This window comes from Capra hircus, chromosome 5 (assembly GCF_001704415.2).
Source record: "Capra hircus breed San Clemente chromosome 5, ASM170441v1, whole genome shotgun sequence".
Taxonomy (NCBI): domain Eukaryota; kingdom Metazoa; phylum Chordata; class Mammalia; order Artiodactyla; family Bovidae; genus Capra; species Capra hircus.
Window position 1 is genome coordinate 74556721 of NC_030812.1, and position 18087 is coordinate 74574807.

Below are 18087 nucleotides of genomic sequence, written 5' to 3' on the forward strand. Positions count from 1 at the left end.
GTGTTCAGTGGTTCCATCTGCCCAGACAGAGTTGCAGCAGGGACAAGGTCCTTCGAGAGCTGGAGGACATGCCTCAAAGAAGCCCCCAGCCCTGGCTGCCTGGATCAAAGCCCCTCTGTCCCTCTGGACCTCTGCTCCCTCCTCCCTTCTGCCCTGAGCTCCACTGTGACCCCCAACCCCCCAACATCTCTGAGCATGATGTGGGCTGCAAGCAGACACATCCTCTTCCTAGCCCTCCCCACAGACATGACTAGGCCTGAAATTTCACCATGATCACTTTCATTCAGTCATGCAAATTCTTTGGGACGTAAAATTTTAAGGGCACTTACCTTTACCTAGGTCCTACCTGGGCTGTCAAAGTGCCCCTTTATCTGATAGCAGAGGCTGAATCCCTCAGCTCCATTCTGCCTTCCCTGATTCTCTAGCCACCTCAACCCAGGCCCTGAAGACAGATAAAAGGAAGTATTGTCCTCAGTAAACCAGCACCTCATGACACACATATATTCACCCACATGCATATCACTCACACAGAGGCGTGACAGAGGTACACACACATCTATACATCCCACACACATCGGTAGGCACAGACAAGCATAGAAGGGTGCACGGGCACACCCTTACACATCCTAGCGCACCATGACACAGCACACACTACTAGTCATCACTGTTCACAGGCCGTTCCTTTCTCCATACCAGACTCTGTGCTATGCCCTTTACAGACCTTGCATCATTTCACCTACAACCCATGAAGTAAGTACTGCTTTTAACCCGTGAAGTAAGTACTGCTTTTCTCATCTATAAAATGAGCAAACAAGCCAGAGAGGCCAAGCAGATTCCCCCAGGTCACACAGCCAGCAAGAGCAGGGCAGGGCTGTCTAGGTCGGGGACCCAAAATCAACATCACTGAGACAGACAGATGAAAGATCCTCCCATCCCGTTCAGGAATGACTTTGACTGCATGTAACAGAAAACTGAACCAAGCAAGGCTTAAACAAATAAAGGTTTAATCTTCTTACAGAACCAGATGTTGGAAGAGGCAGCTGTGGAAATGATTGTCTTGGCATTCCCTTCATGGCAGCAAGGTGGCTGCCCTAGACCCAGACATCACACCCACATTTGCAGTAGGAAGATGGGGTATAGGGCTACAAAACTTTCCCCAGAAGCCTCTCTATTGGCTTTGCTTAAGTTGCACTAACAGAGATCTGGCTCTGGCCATAGCTGGGCCATGTAGTAGCTCCTAATAGCAAGGGAAGCTGGGAAAGTGAGCAACAGGAACATCATGATGGGCTGGGACCCATTCTGATTCATCATCTGGGTCTGGACATGCTGATGCTCCAAACAACATCAGGTGGGGAGCAGGGGCTGGAGACTGGTCAGCAACAACATTATCTGCCACAGACTCTGTGGATTCTGCCCTTCTTCCACTTGGGTCCCCTCAGTGCTTGAGGATCCAGCCAAGGAAGCCAGGAGTAAATGGCCCAGTATTTGATCCCAGGAGAGGAACTGAGAGACCAGAGCTGCTGGCTCTGCACACCCAGGGGCCCAGGTAATTAATTCTCTTGAGGGTTAGGATTCCTGAGCCCAAGTAGCTTAAGGACCTTCCATCCTCATTCAGTTCAGCCACCCAGTGCCCATGGAGGCCCAGCCATTGAGGCCTCTCTGGCTCTTACTTGGTGCCCCCAGTCCTGGGCTGTGCAACACACCTCCCAGGGGCTTGAGATGCATTTAGCACCAGTCATCATCCAATCCTGGTCTTGCTCATCTCTCAGAGGCCCTGCCAGGGACTGCCCCCTTACACACACACAAGACCTGCCACGGGCCCTCAAGGCTGCCTGGGAGGCTAAGGACAACCAGAGAGCCTCAGCCCAGTCTTTGCCCAGAGGTTCAGGGTTCATCAGGCCACCAGCTGCGGGCACCAGGGAGTATCCGGGTAGAGGAGACAATGGAGGGAGTGAAACCTGTGGAGAGACCAGAAATGGACAAGACAGTCACCCCCACAGGCTCCCAGGGGAGCATGTCACAGAGATGGTTTGGAGCAAGGTTTTTCCACCTTGGCACGTGATGAATATTAGGAGCCAGATATAATTCTGTTGTGGGGACTGTCCTGGGCATTGTGGGTGCTCAGCAGCAGCCCTGTACTTCGCTCGCCAGATGCCAGCAGCATCCTCTGAGCTTTTTTTTTTTTTTTAACCTAATTTATTTATTTGGCTGTGCTGGGTCTCAGCTGTGGCACTCAGGACCTTCTATCTTCATTGCAACATGCAGGATCTTTAGTAGCAGCATATGAGATCTAGATCCTTGACCAGGGATCAAACCTGGGCCCCTTGCACTGAGAGCACAGAGTTTTAGCCACTGGATCCACAGGGAAGTCCCTGCTGAGTCTTAACAATCAAAAATGTCCCCACACACTACCAAGTGTCCCTTGGCAGGGGTGCGAAATGGTCCCTTGTTGAGAATCACTGATGGGTAAAGACTTCAAAAGCCAGAGAAGCCATGAACAGCTGAGGCCATAGCCTCCGAGTGACCTGAATCCCCATCAAGCAGGAACCTGTGGATTCTAGAATCTTTAGGCTTTGAGAGAATTTAACACCAATTTTAAATCTCTTGACATACAGCCATAGCTTGCACACCTCTACTGATGAAAAGCTCACTCCATTAGAAAGCAGCTCTTTTCCTTTTGAAACTTGAATTCCTGCCATCCCCCCACCCCTGTATTGAGCCAGATTCTGTCTCCTTGTAACGTCCAACTTGTTCAACACAGTCCTGGGCCTGGCAGCCCTGGGATAGTGGTGAGACCTCTGCCTCCAAACAGATGGCTCTGCAGGATTTCAGGGGCAGGAGTGCGTGCTCCCTTATGGGTTATGCACTTCAGGCAGGTCCAGAGTCTGGACAGAGCCTAGAAGTCCCAGGGGATGGGGGGGATGCCACCTCCCCAAATGAATCTGATGCCACTTTCCTCTTTTCTCCCATATTCCAGTCACACTGGCTTCTTCTACTGCCTTGAGTAGGTCTTACTCCCCTGCCACAATATGTCACAGGCCAGGCTCTAAACGTCTCCACAGCAATCGGGGCTAGGAGTGGGATGGAGGGGGCTGAGCTGAGCAGCCCTAATCTCCCTGGAGTGTGTTTGGGGGGAGAACTGGAGGTGCCTAGGTGGCATTTTAGCCCTCATTCCAACCCTCTGTCCATGGAAAAGTATCATCCAAGAAATGAAGAGTCTAAGAAAAAATTTTTTTAATTTCCTTGGGTGTGGAGTTTCTCCAGTGGGTGCCTGGAATTTCTCCATGAGAGCATCTCCTTTGCTCAGTGAACACAGGTAAGTCTTCTAGAGGTTCCTGAAGAACCCCAGAGGATCAGGCCTGGGAGATCCCCTTCAGATCCTTGATGCCCAGCCTCCTTGTGCTACAAATGGGGCAACTAAGGTACAGAGAGGCAAGGCAGGCACCTGCCTAAGGTCACACAGTAAGCCAATGGCAGAGCAGGGACTGGAATCCACTCCCAGCTCTGCTATCAGCTACTAGCCTCTCTCACTTCCCTCACTCCTGGTTCCCTTCTTTCTATCCCTGGCCTCAGGCCCCAGTCCTCCCATCCTACAGTATCAGCCCGCAGACCCACCTGGAGGGGTCCTCCTCAGGCGAGAAGGGGCCATGGAGCTTAATGACGTTGAGTTTCCCCTCAAAGACGCCGTAGCTAAGGGTGACCTGCGCAGAGAGAAGCAGAGAAGGCAATGAAGCAGGGCGGGGCAGCAGGGAGGAGTGTCTCACCAGGGACCCCACAAGGGGGCAGCATTTTAGTAGAAACAGAGAAGGTGTCTAAGACATTTTGAGTGGCACAGAAAGTCTGTCTCTGCACCTGAAATTCCACCATCAGTAATTGGTGTTTCACTGGGGGGTCCATCCCCTCCCATTCTCCCATAATCCCACTGGTGCCCCCAACAGTCTCATTTACTAAAGAAGCTGGAATGATCCCCTCATCTACAGATTGGGAAACTGAGGCTCAAGAGGGGAAGGTGCCTTTCCAGAAAGTTGCGCACCTGGATGGAGGTTTCCTGAGACCTACTCTAAGGCCTTAGCAATTCCTCAGGTCATTCCACAAGCAATGAGGCTGCGGATAAAGACTCCAGTCAAAACACAGTCAAGCACCGTGATTAAAGACTGTGGATTTGGGGGCCACCCACCAGGGTTCAAGTCCCTCTCTGTCCTGAACTGGCCACAGTTAGTTCCACTCTCTGGGCCTCAGTTTCTCCATCTGTAGAATGAGAATAATGTTAAGAATCATCCCCTATGAATGTTATGAGGAACTAGAGAGTTAAAAAAGATAAGGCCCCCAGCGTGGTATCTGGCACAGCAGGGGCTCAAACCCCAAACTTTAGGGAACACCCCGGTTTTGGCAACCCAAAATCTGCCCCTCTTTCCTGGCTGTGGCCCTAATGGGACCAACCTGCACCCCAGTTGTAGGTCTGGTCAATCAACACTAGCTCTAGGCTCTGGTAGGAAACAGGTCATGTGTCCCAAGTGAGCCATGTGACCAGTGAGCACCAGCCGTGCAGTCTGACAGAAGGAGGAGCTCTCTTCTCACTGGTGGGGTGGGGCTGCCATCTTGCCAGCACAAGCAGCGGGCCTGCCTAAGAAAGAGGCCAGCATAGGGGAGGACACACGAGAGAGGGGACGGGATCTGAGCACCCAGATCTCACCAGATCTAGCAAGTCATCCACACCCGCACCTTCTCAGGTACACGGGCCCATAAATGTCCTTTTCTGTTTAATTAGTCCATTGCCTTTCTGTCCCTTGCAGCTAGAAGGGCTCTGACTCATACCATGAGACAGAACCTCCCTGGGGATCTTCCCAGCAAGGACCCCCTATGGGACTGGACACCCATGAGTTGGAGGGCAGTATCTGCAAGGCAGAGCCAGCTGGACCTCAGCAGAGTCACTACCTGCCAGGTGATGGGAGGGGCACCTACCCCTCCCCCAGCCTGACATTACACATGGGTCATCCCTACTGAAGACCTGGTCTTTCCCAGTAACACCTGTGTGGGAAGGAAAAGCAGTAAGCAGTGGCCAGGTAGGCTCTGATGAAGGAGGAGGCCGTTGAAAAGTGCAGGACTGGCCCCTTCAGAGGGTGTGGTAAGGATGGGAGGTTGAAGAGAGGTGAGAAGGAAGAATGCAGCGTTCAGGGACCTGAGTGGTCTGAATCTCAAGATGAGCTTCCTCTCGTTTGTGCAGGTCCCTCCAGCTGGCATTTGAGAACCAGATCAAAGGACATTAGCACCACAAATGCCAACCCATAAGGGTCAGAGGTGGAGAGTACTGAGTCACTGCGTGCCCTTAAGGGGGTCCTTTGCCATGCTGGGACTCAGTTTCCCCATTAAAGGAGAGAGCCCCCCCCCCACACACACACACCTCCCCTGTTGCCACCTGCCCCATAGCTGGCTCACCTGCTCTGGGAGCTGGGCAGCCTCCAGCAGCTGCAGGGTCTCCAGGTGGGAGTGGAAGAGGGGGCAGGACTGCAGGTGGCCGCCCAGCTTGCACTCAATGATGTAACCCACAGTGCAGTCATCGGGCAGCCGGATGAGGGCAGATGTGTCCATGAAGTGGGAGCCACTGAGGAACAGAGACATGCTGCAGCCGGTGGCATAAGGCCCTTGATACCTAGAGCCCTTCCTGCCTCCCAGAAGACCCTCCCTCCACCACAGCCAGCTGGAAGAGAAGAGTGCAGCTCTAGCATCTGTCCCCTGCATATTGTGTAGCCTCATGCAAATTATAAACCTCGGAGAGCCTCAGTTTTCTCTTCTGTAAAATGGGCATGATAATAGCCAGAGCTGTTGTGAGGATTTTAAGTGGCAAAATGGTGAAATGAAGCCTTTTATAAATGTATCTTTTCCTTTTCTCTCTTTCTATCCATTCATTCATCCACTCATTCATTCATTTTGAGTTTGAGCATATACCTGGTGCCAGCCACTGATGACACAGAAGCTGAGGACACAGAGATGGGAAAGAAATGCTTCCTGCCCTCAACAGCAGCCTCTGTGCTGGAGGGAGTCAGACAGATGAGCAGGTCATTTCAGAGGACTGGTGCTAAGTCAGAGGAAAGCACGAGGCCTAGGGACACAGGGAGGGCAAAGCAGGTTCCCAGAGGAGGTGGCAGCCTTTTGTTTTGCTCTTTATTTAATCATGGCAGTAGCAGATTCTAAACAGAGCCTTACAGGATGATCTGCAGTCAGCCAGGTGCCAAGCGGGGGAGGAGCACTGTTCCTGGCAAGGGCATCACCTGACTGTGCACCCCACGAACGCCCTAGAGACTAGGCTGGGCAGCTTGCCCCACTGCACAAGATGCCTGAGAGAGGGGTCCAGCAGGTACAGAATCCCATCCTTTGTCACCTTCCCCAGGCTGTGCCTGGGGGCTGCGCTGCCCAGAGGGGGTACTTTTTTCTAATTCACACAAATGCACCATAGAGGGGGACAGAAGCCTAGATGGGGTATCCAGGTCACAGGGAGACCCCTGGTCATGTGTATACACCTCTATCAACAGACCTTAGGACAGCATTCCTGCCTCCTCCTGAGGGCACCCCCATCCAGGGCAGGGCAGGGTAGGTTGCTGCAGAGGCAAATCATGCAGGCCCTAGAGCCAAACCCAGCAGCTGGGAGACCTCAGGCCTGGGTGACCTTGAACCAATCACTTACTTAAGCTCTCAGCAACTTAGTTTTCTCAGCCAAGTAGAAATAAGGCCAACGCCCCTTCCTCCCTGGGGGCTGTGATAATCTTAGCAAAGTACAGGCCTGGCTCAGTCAACCCTCAGTTCAAGGTGGTGACACTGATGTGGCTGTTAGTAACACCTGCCCAGCAGACCTCAAGAGACCTTTGTCATGCCCTCTCTAGAATGCCAGTACTCCTACCCAGTACTGAGGGCTTCCACTACTCTCACAATCCCCCTCAGTCTGGCACCACTCTTCTAGGACCATTCCAGCTCAAATGCCACCTCTTCCAGGAAGCCTTCCCTCCTCTTCCCAGGTAGAAGGCCCTACTCCCTCCTCTGAGTGTTCCTCCACTTGGCCTTCACCTCCCTTGTGACAGTGATTGGTCAGAAGAGGGCTGAAAACAGAACCTAATATTGACTGGGCTCCTACCAGGTGCCAGCCCAAGCACTTTCTCATTTAACCCTTACAGTGACCACTGGCCACTGTATTATCAGGTCCATTTTACAGACGGGGCACTGAGGCTCCTAGAGGTTACACAGCTTGCCTGTGTGTAGCAGGGTGCACCAGGCAGTGTACCCCCAAGGGCAAGGCAACAGGTGACTTGCTCACCACTAGCTGTGTAACTCTGATGCAGTGGGAATGAGAGGTAGTGTCTCCTGAGCTCACACACAAGCCCCTCCTGCTACAAACACCCCACCCACACACCAGCCGATTCCTCCTCTCTGCTCACCTCTACCTCCCCCATCTGCCTGTAGGTCTCTGCTTACCTGGCCCAGGGGGCCATCTTCAAAGCCAGTTTGCGGTTGATGCAGAAGCCAGCACCCCCGGTGGCAAACCAGAACTGTACCAGCCTCTGTGGGGGAAGATGGGGAAAGCCAAAATGTAGGGTGAGCCTAGGGGTGGGAGCAACAGCCAGGCCTCCCCTTCTTCACAACCAACACGGCTCAAAAGCTTTATATTTCACATCTCTAGTAGTCTTGCTATGAGGCTTCTCAGACTGCGCTCGTGGTAAAGAATCCGCCTGCCAATGCAGGACATGTAAGAGACACAGATTCGATTCCTGGGATGGGAAGATCCCTGAGGAGAACACGGCAAACCACTCCAGTATGCTTGCCTGGAGAATCCCATGAACCAAGGAGACTGGCGGGCTAAAGTCCATAGGGTCACAAAGAGTCGGACACGACTGAAGCGATTTAGTACGCATGCAGAGTCTTGTTACAACCTTAAATTATGCCCACGAAGGAAAAAGAGAAGGGAAGGCAAACGTTCAAGGGCTTGGAATGGGATCCAGCACGTGGTAAACACTAGTGGGTTTATCGATCAGCTTGTAAAGCCCTTGACATCTGAACCAATACCACCCTTTTAGGGTGTAAACCGTTTTCTGCCCTTGCCTAGCACCACCATGGCCCAAGATCTCTTCTACCTCCTCTGTGAGGACCTGTGAATTCACCCAGGAATTTCTTCAAGGCTTTTGAGAAACACTGTACCTTTTCAACTGTACCATCTCTTAGTCAAAGTGCCCTAAGGTTACCTTCTCCCAAGTCCACAGTTGCTGCTTCACTGATGTATGTGGCCTCGGGCTGGGCTATCTCCCATGATTCAGCAGTGAGACGAGCACTGGACAGGAAGCTGGAAAGTCTGACACGGGGCTCCCCCCTCCAGTGTACAGCTGTGTAACCTTGAAAGAGTCCCTGCCCCTCTCTGGACCTCAGATATGTCACCTGCGAGCACAACGTTGGCTCCAGTTCTGAAATCCGATGGTTCTCCAGGCCCAGAGGTGTCCTCCTCCTCCGAGATCTCTATGAGCTTACTTCTGGAAACTCTGCCCTCTTAGAGAGAAGTCAGGCCTCAACTAGGCAGAATGAATGGGTTCTTTGGGACCTAACAGGAGGCACCCAATAAATGCTTGCTGAATGAATTAATGAGAGCGGGGCTTCCACTCCCAGAGTAACCACAGTAACATCGGCAGCGACCATGTGAGCTCCTTGCCCCAAGCACTGGCCATGTCAAGCCCTGTGCTACAGATCAGGTGACTGAGGTACACAGAACTAAGGTCGCCTGCCAAGGTCCCAGAGCTGGGACTGACCCCAAGCCAAACCTCCTGCCCCCTTTGCCATCCGACTCTGGGGGGACACCCACATTCTGAACTGGCCAGGACACTCTGGAGCAGTCCTGAGATCCTGCTGGTGGGGTGTCTGACAAGGAGGGCATCGGCGCACATTGTGGGCTTGAGGAGTGGATGTGCCCAGCAGGGTCCTGTGCCTAGCATAGGAAAAACACTGCTCAGAGGTGAGGCTGGGCTGAGTCAGGTGCTCGTGCTCAGCCGCCAAGTCATGTCTGACTCTTCAGAATCCCATGGAGCTGAATCGGGTACTGGTGGAAAACACTCACTAGTATCTACCATGTGCCAGATCCCATTCCAAGCCCTTGAATGTTTGTGTGTGTGCTTAGTTGCTCAGTCATGTCTGACTCTTTGCAACCCCATGGACTGTAGCCCACCAAGCTCCTCTGTCCATGGGACTCTCCAGGCAAGAATACTGGAGTGGGCTGCCATTTCCTTCTCCAGGAGATCCTGGCCCTTGAATAGGTGGCCTCATTTAATTCTTTTGCTCACATCCACTCTGTGAGGTAGTGACTGTTTTCACTGATTCTACAGATGAGGAAACTGAGGCACAGAGAGGCGAGGTGACTTCAGTCAATGTCACAAAGCCAGGAGGGAGCGGGGCTAGGGAATGAGCTCTGGGAGTCAGGTTTCAGAGCAAAGCTCTCAAATCTTTAGATGAGGGAGAGGTGGTATGGGAACCTAGGGGACCCCTCGGCTCACCTGGCATCAGCTTGCTCATGCACACCACCCCTCAGGGCCCAGAAGGATTTAATTAGGGCTCAGAGGCTGATGAGCTGCAGATAATTAAGGTTTTGTGTTTCCTGCTCTTGGTTTCCCTCGAGAAGCAGATGGTGACCCTGAGAGGGAGAAAGCCCCATAGTGGGCCCAGCTCCCGCTCCAGACATTGCCTCTAGAGAGGGGGACCCTTGGCTTTCATGGAGGCCAAGGATGCCCTAGGGGCCTGGGTCACCCCAAGCCAGAATCCAGGTGGGTTCTGGGGACCGGGGGAATAACATGCAATATACGTATACCAAAAAATTCTTATTTCTCCAAAAGTCAAATTTAATGAATATCCCGGGCTTTTATTTGCTTCCTAAATCTGGCAACCTAAATCTGTCCATTCAGGTCTGGAGCTGAAGCGGGTGCTGGGGACCCTCTTGTGCCAGGTGCCAATACCCCTGTGGGTGATTAGTGAAATCTGAAGAGAGGAAAGCTGTCTAGGGGAAGGGAGGGTTCAGGGTCTCCCGGCAGCCGCAATTAGCCACCTGGCCCAACAGATTCAGCATTTTAACAATCCGTCCAACTACATGGTGATACCAGGTGGCTAGAAGCCTGATTGTGGAGCCTGGAGACCTCAGCTCAGCCCACTATGCTCACGGTATGACCAGGACAAGCCACTGCTCCTCAGTAATTGAGGCCCTACTCAGTGCCAGTCTTTGCTTTCCTTGCATTATGTCAATCTCCTCTCTCTCCTCTCTCAGTCTCATAAAGGAGGAGACAGGATTCAGAGGAGAAGCCACCAGCCCAGATACACAGTGATGCAGGCAATTCTGAAACCCAGAAAATCCACCCGCCCCCTGCAGAACCCCGCCCCTTCAGGGCCCCGCCCCCTGACCCCGCCCCGCGAAGGGCCCTGCCCCGCCACCCAGCGGCCAGTTCACAAAGGAGGCTGCGAGGGACGCACTGTGCGGTTGTGAGGTTGCGGCTCCGAAGCGTGAATTGGCCGATTCAGGCTAGGGCGGCCTACATAGACGTCGCGGGTCTGGGGGAAGGTTTTCAGCAACTTCAGCAGCGCCCTGGGGTTCAGATAGTTGTCGTCATCCACATGGCAGAACCATCTGTGGGGATGGAATGGGGGACCTTGAACTTGGAAGGGGTTCCCATGAGCTGCCTGTCAGGGAGACTCCCCCTGCACCCTCACAGTCAGTCAACAAACAGATATGGGCTGGAGTGGGCTTAACACATAAGGCCTAGCCCTGTGCCAAGCAGCATCTCCTGTAAGCTCATAAGGAAGTTGTGCCCATTTCTCAGGTGGGAACCAAGACTCAGGAAGGTTAAGACACTTGCCCTAGGTCACACAGCCAGAACGGCAGGATTTGAATCTAGATGGCCTGACCAGAGGCAGATCCCAGAAGGCCCTATCTACATGTGATTCAGTTCACAGGATCCAGAACTTTACTTTTTTAATAAGACATCCCATTTAGATATGGGATGTCTTGAGTGGCCTGAGGCAAAGGTTACGCCTGCCCCCTAAGACCAAGGTGAAGACCAAGGTAGACTCACCTCAGCCCACTGGCCAAGAAGGCATCAAATTCAGCGGCCATCTTGCAGGACAGGGCAGGGTGGCTGTGCTCCGCAGAGCAGTTGGTGACCACAAGGTGGGACCCTAGAGAAGTAAGGACAAGTCAGCCCAGCTCCTCCCCACAGCCCTGCACAGTGTGAGAAGCAGAGCAAGGCAGGGCCTCAAAGAGCCTGGAGCAGTCCACCCACTCCCGTTTTACACAGGGGAAGCTGAAGACAGGGAGGGCTGGCTTGCCCAGAATCCTGAAACTAATGGACAGCATGCTGAGCTGGGACCCAGACGTTCACGGCCTTCCATTTCCAGGGGAGACTCCTGCTCCCCTCCTGGGCAAAGGGGGAATCCCTGTATACCAAGGGCAGACAGTCGTGTTTCCTGGGAACCCCCAGGCAGCCACCCCAGCTTTCCCTGACAACAACTGAGGGGTCCCCATCCCGCCCAGAGTTACCCAGTCTCTCCTGGAGGACTTCATCTGGGCTGTCAGTGAAGATGAACGTCTAAGAATAAGAAAAGAGTCAGGGCAGGGGTCAGCCAAGGAGAGTCCCGGGTCAGCCCACAGCCAAGTCCAGGTGGATGCACACACAGCAGACCTCTGTCCTCCTTCAGTGATGGAAATGCACTCCTGTCACAGTCACACACTCCTTTAGGGCAAGAGGACTTTCTCAGCTACCCAACCCCCTCCCCCATACAACACACATAACCCAGCTTTTGTAGACACACAACTTCAAGTTGTACATCAGCCCATCAGTCTCACATTCAGCCCCCTTACAGACCAGCACCCACCAGACCAGAGTCGCACACCCTTGGTAGAATCACACCTTCTTCAACCACACACACATCGCAGTCCCACTTGGCCACTCCACAATCACGTATACACGTGTGTGTCAGCAGACAGATTCTGGGACACCGAACCACTGAGGGAGACAGTCACAACTTTCACAGTTACCCAACCTCCGTGTGCAAGTGTTGGGGCCCTCACATGCCTCCCAGACTGAAGAGGTGCCCCACCCACAGCTTTTACATGTCTGGTCCCCCATGACTTCACTGACTCTCCAGACAGGTGTTGTGATTTGCAGATGGCAAAATGAAGGCTAAGTGATGAAACAAGGCTGTGTGGTTGGCAAGAGGTAAGGACCTCTCCCCACTCTTAGCTCCCAGCACAGCCAGACATCGCCCCAGGAGCCCCACCCAGCAGGCACTCAGACCCAGCCTGAGGACACTGAGCACCTGAGCACCCCCAGACCTGAGCTCTTCTCACTCTACCCTATCTTACTGGGACCCAACATCTGGGGGTCACCATGCCTCCTCTCTTTCTCTCACACCCACATCCAGTCTGTCAGCAAATTCTATCCACACAACTTTCAAACTAAAGAACTAAAGAGCCTCTTGATGAAAGTGAAAGAGGAGTGAAAAAGTTGGCTTAAAACTCAACATTCAGAAAACTAAGATCATGGCATCTGGTCCCATCACTTCATGGGAAATAGATGGGGAAACAGTGTCAGACTTTATTTTGGGGGGCTCCAAAATCACTGCAGATGGTGATTGTAGCCACGAAATTAAAAGACGTTTGCTCCTTGGAAGAAAAGTCATGACCAACCTAGACAGCATATTAAAAAGCAGAGACATTACTTTGCCAACAAAGGTCCGTCTAGTCAAAGCTATGGTTTTTCCAGTAGTCATGTATGGATGTGAGAGTTGGGGCATAAAGAAAGCCAAATACCGAAGAATTGATACTTTTGAACCATGTTGTTGGAGAAGACTCTTGAGATTCCCTTGAACATCAAGGAGATACAACCAGTCCATCCTAAAGGAAATCAGTCCTGAATATTCACTGGAAAGACTGAAGCTGAAGCTGAAACTCCAATACTTTGGCCACCTGATGCAAAGAACTGACTTATTGGGAAAGACCCTGATGGTGGGAAAGATTGAAGGCAGGAAGAGAAGGGGAAGACAGGAGATGAGATGGTTGTATGGCATCACCGATTCAATGGATATGAGCTTGAGTAAACTCTGTGAGTTGGTGATGGACAGGGAAGCCTGGCATGCTGCAGTCCATGGGGTCACAAATAGTCGGACACAACTGAGTGACTGAACTGAACTGACTGAACTTTCAAACTGCTTGGGGTACACCCTCTCCCTGGGGTACAGCCTCCACGGTCAGCCCACGGTCCATCCCCTCCTCGTCACCTCCTGCCTGCTTTCCTGCAGTCACCTTTTCCCTGTTCTCTCTGCTCCGTCCTGCTCCTCTCCAGGCTGTTTTCAACACAGCCCCCGGGGGAGCCTGTAAAGTAAGTCAGACTTTTCTCGCCCTGCTCTCCGGCAAACTTGTGCCACCAAACAGTCACCAGATAGTGGAACTCTCTCCAGTCTGGAGTGTGGGCCAAATGGGCCAGGGAAGGCCTGGGAATGAGTTAGTGGGGAGAGGGGGAAGGAGGGGTCCCCGCAGCACGGTCTGGGGGCTGAGCAGGGCTCATGAGGCTGGTGTTTCAGTCCCTGGGAATTCTGAGGTTGGCACAGAGCAGTGGGCAGAGTTTTCTCTGAGCAGAGGGTTGCATTTGATTGTTTCTAGGAGGGATCCTGACAATGGTTAAAACCTTGCAGGAAAACAAAAGGACAGACAGCCTGCTGGGGTCAGGGGAGGGGGTGCCGGGGGCCATCTGCTGCAGAGGAGGGGAGATGTGGGGTTCTCGTTGCTACCCCCACCCCTGCCCTCGAGGAATGTGAGGAAGAGAAAGGCTCCTCTGCATCGCAAAACATGCTTCCCCCAAGCCCCCGCCCCCTGTGCTTGGGACAAAGGCCACACACGAGCCCGAGCCCGCTGCCACAAAGGCCCACCTGCCACCCGGCTGCCCTTAACCAGCTGGAGCGGGTGCCCAGCCCTGGAGTTAACCAGCTCAGGCCTGCTCCTGATGGCAGAGCTGAGAGAGGCTCTAATACCCTCCTACCCTGTGCGGCTGGGGAAACCGAGGGTTGAAAAGGGGACGGCCTTGGCCGAGGTCACAGGGAGAGATGAGCCAAAGGGTGGAAATGAAGGGGGCCCAGATGTAGTGATGAGGGTGGGTTTCCCTGTCTCCTCTCTTCTTCCTCAGTTTGAGTGTCTTGCCTTTTTTTTTCAGATCTGCCTTAAAGGACAAGATTTCTAGTCTGCCCCTTCTGCTAGGGACAGGGGAGGAGGAAGTGGGAATGTCCAGCTGAGTAAATACATCTCCTACCTCTGCTTACAAATGGGAATTTTTAAGTTTCCCCCTCTGAAAAATGGGAATATCAATACCTACCACTCAGGTTATTGTGAGGGTTCAGTAGAGTGATGCACCGACATGCTGTCCCTTAGATGCTGAGCAGTTGCCAGGTACTCACTCTGGCGGCCTGGTTAACATCTGGGATTGAGCTCAGAGCACAGAGAGGGTGTCTGCATGCCTCTCCGCTGCCAGCCTAGTCCTGCCAGGCCTGAACGCCCAGGCTAAAAGCCCAAGCGACCAGGCAGCCCTGAGGTCCCCAGTCTCAGCAGAGAAAGAAGGACCCCAGCCTAGAGGTGGGTCCACTAAGCTCTGCCCTCTTGGGCCTTTGGGGTGATGCTGGCAAGCTCTTCCTCCTCTCTGGCCTCAGTATCCTCATCCGGAGCAAGGGCACCATCGTAGCGATCAAGATGAAACAGGAAAGGGACTCCGACCACGTGAGGCCATGCTCCCGGGTACACACAGACACAGCACCATAAACAGGAAGGTCTGCAGGGAGGGCCAGGTTTGGTGGCTTCCGCAAGCGGAACTAGAATCTCCCTAAGATGAGAAGCTGTGCAGCGTCCCAGGGAAGAGTCTGAGGGGTGTTGGGGGTTCCAGCAAGGAAAAGGTTAATCCAGGGTGCCGGGATATCAGGACCAGGAAATCAGGGTAAAGGTGCCCCCTCCCCAGTTGGCCTTGGCCTCTTCCAGCACCACCTCCCCCCTCCTTGGTCTCCAGGAACCTCCAACCACCGCCCCCCCAAAGGCTCGTCACTTCCTCCCACTGAGCCAGCCGCCAAAGTAGGGACAGTGTATGTGTGTGTGTGTGTGCGCACGTGCGCACGCACGCGAATCTGCCCCTCTACCCCACTAGAGATGACTCTCAACACCCCCAGATCACTCACTTTGCCTGAGGAGGGCACTGGGTATGGGGCTGGAAGAGCCAGAGGGGACTCAGAGCTGCCTCCCCAGAAAGCCACACTCCGTCACACACACGCCTCTTGTCATGGCACGTCTGATACTGACACTGGCTCCATGCGTGTGAGCACACACACATGTGAACACACATACACATCCCCACCATACATGCCAGGCAGGCCTCTCGCTCATCACTGCTTTCACCACAGCAAACACCCACTTCGTCCATCCCTCAGAAACTGCCCCACAGGAAATGGAGCACAGGAGGTGAGATGCCACTGCCCCGGGGCACACCCTTGGCAGCAGAGGATGGGGGCAGGGGCTGTCAGGAATTCTGAAAGGATGCCCCCCACCCCTCTCCCCAAACAGGCCCCACCCAGACCATCCCATCCTCAGAGGCTCAGCCCTTGTGCTCCACCCTCAGCCAGGGCAAAGGACAGCACCCAGGGCCTGGCCTGGGGGCAGCCTGGCCAGGGCTCTTGTCAAAACTCAGGACCTCGCAGAGGCCTCTGTCCAGCTGCCCAACACCCACCATTGCCCCCAAGGCCAGGGTGGGCAGGCACTAAGCCTGCTCCAGAGCAACCAGGGAATGAAGGGACCCCCAGAAGGGACGTAGGAGCCCAGAGTAGCCTGGCCCCCAAAAGACCAAGCAGTGGGCCTGAGGAGTGCCTGGCTCCTGGGCTAGTGAGGGACTCACAGCCGCAGGAGACCCCCATCCTGGGAGGAAGGAGGAGCGGGAACACAGTCCAGGCAGGGCAGGTAGGAGGGCAGCTTCTCCTGTGGGGCCGCCAGAGAACCCCAGGTCGGTGGTAGAAAGGCCTCTGTGAGCACTCAGACCAGGGGCCACTCCTGGGACCCGCAATCCCCCGCTTGTCACCTGTTCCCTGGTCCTGGAGACCCACGTGTTGAGCAGCAGCTCCAGGCGGGAGTGATGGAAGGCCTGGGTCGTCTTGACTGCGATGAAGACATCGTGGAGCTGCAGCTCGGAGGGCCGAGGGCTTGGCGGGCTCAGCTCGGGGGTGTCGGGCACACGCTGCGGGGACGGGCTTGAGCGGTACCGTAGGGAGAGGAGCCCCATGCACAGAAGGGTGAGGAGGACTCCGGCCAGGCCCCGGAGGAGCCGGCACTGCATTGGCCCTAGGGACCCAGACGGCTCAGCTCCCAAATCCCAACCAGACGGGGAGGGGAGGCTGGTCAGGAGGGAGCCCCGGCAAAGGCAAAGGGCTGGCAGGCATGGCGGGCGGGCCGGGAGGGGAGAGGTGGGAGTCGAGCTCCGGACCCGCAGGCCGAGCCACCGTAGCCCCGCCGCCGCCAGCCCTCCACCTGCTTGCTCCCCAGCCCTCCCGCCTGCGGCTCTGGGGCGCCTGGCCCCGCCCCTGCTTCCAGCGCAGCCCAGGGGCGGGGCCGGCCCAGGGGAGCCCAGAGGTGGCTGGAAAAGGCACCCGCAGAAGGCACAGCGCCTGGCTCTGCCAGCTGCTGCGGTGGGGGTGGGGGCAACGACAACCCCTCCGCGCCAGATGGAAGGGAGGGGCCCTCCAGCCTTCCCACTTCCCAGAGACCGTCGGCTTAGCTCATTCAACACCCAGTATCTTCGGTGGCCAGCCTCCCAGGTTTGGTTCCACACAGCTCCTCCTCCCCGGTGCACCCCTCCCTCCTCTAGCACTGGCCATCCTCACCCACGTTTCGTTTACCGGGCTGAGTTTTATTTGCCTTTTAAGGGCTTCCCCAGTGGCTCAGTGGGTAAAGAATCCGCCTGCAATGCAGGAGACAAAGGAGATGCAGGTTTGATTCCTGGGTTAGGAAGATCTCCTGGAGGAGGAAATGACAACCCACTCCAGTATTCTTGCCTGGAAAATCCCGTGGACAGAGGAGCCTGGCGGGATTCAGTCCATGGGATCACAAAGAGTCGGGCACGGCACGGCTGAGCAGCTAAGCACATAGCCCATTAACAATATCTTATAGATTCATGTGGACAGCAAAGGGACTCAGCCATTCATATACATGTGTACCCATTCTCCCCCAAACTCCCCTCCCCTCTGGGCTGCCACATAACAGAGTTCCCTGTGCTCTACAGTAGGTCTTTATCCATTTAAGGCTTAGGCTCAAGTGGCCCTCCTCCAGGAAGTCTCCCAGACTCTGGGGCCCCTACGGTGGTTAGCCCAGTTTCTTCCATCTTCACAACAGTGCTAAACTTATTTCCAGTTCATAGCTGAACATACAAAGCTCAGAATGGTCCAAGCTAAGCCAGCAGCTCAGCCACAGAGGTGGTGAACCCAGGTCTCTGGCCCTTGTCTGGCCCACAGAAGGCCCCTGAGGGTCCCTGTCCTGCTGTGACCAACTGCAGTCCATCTTGCTTGGCAGTCATTACTGCTTCCTGCTTCCCTGGTGGCTCAGAGGTTAAAGCATCTGCCTCCAATGTGGGAGACCCGGGTTCGATCCCTGGGTCGGGAAGATCCCCTGGAGAAGGAAACGGCAACCCACTCCAGTATTCTTGCCTGGAGAATCCCATGGACTGAGGAGCCTGGTGGGCTGCAGTCCACGGGGTCACAAAGAGTCGGACATGACTGAGTGACTTTACTTACTCTCCCAGCCAGCCCAATGGACAGAGGACTTTCTGCAGCTACCACCTCTGTCTTGGGTTTTTAAGTTAATTTATTATTTTTGACTGTGCTGGCTGTTCATTGTGGTGCTCAGGCTTTCTCTAGTTGTAGTGAGCAGGGGTTTCTCTCCTTTCGGCTAGTAGGCTCTAGAGCGCAGGCTCCATAGTTGCAGCTCATGGGCTTAGCTGCTCCTTGGCATGTGGGATCTTCCTAGGTCAGGAATCGAGTCCGTGTCCTCTGTGTTACAAGGTG

General features: G+C 54.4%; 1 protein-coding gene across 1 annotated transcript; it reads right to left on the bottom strand.

Moving 5' to 3' along the window:
- MFNG (MFNG O-fucosylpeptide 3-beta-N-acetylglucosaminyltransferase) lies at window positions 983–16665 on the bottom strand. Its single transcript, XM_005680678.3, has 8 exons — window positions 16113–16665; window positions 11549–11597; window positions 11085–11187; window positions 10486–10639; window positions 7465–7550; window positions 5437–5602; window positions 3616–3701; window positions 983–1958 (listed from the first exon to the last, which is right to left on the bottom strand). The coding sequence occupies exons 1-8, from the start codon at window positions 16365–16367 to the stop codon at window positions 1895–1897; spliced, it is 963 nt and encodes a 320-aa protein (XP_005680735.3). The 5' UTR covers window positions 16368–16665; the 3' UTR covers window positions 983–1894.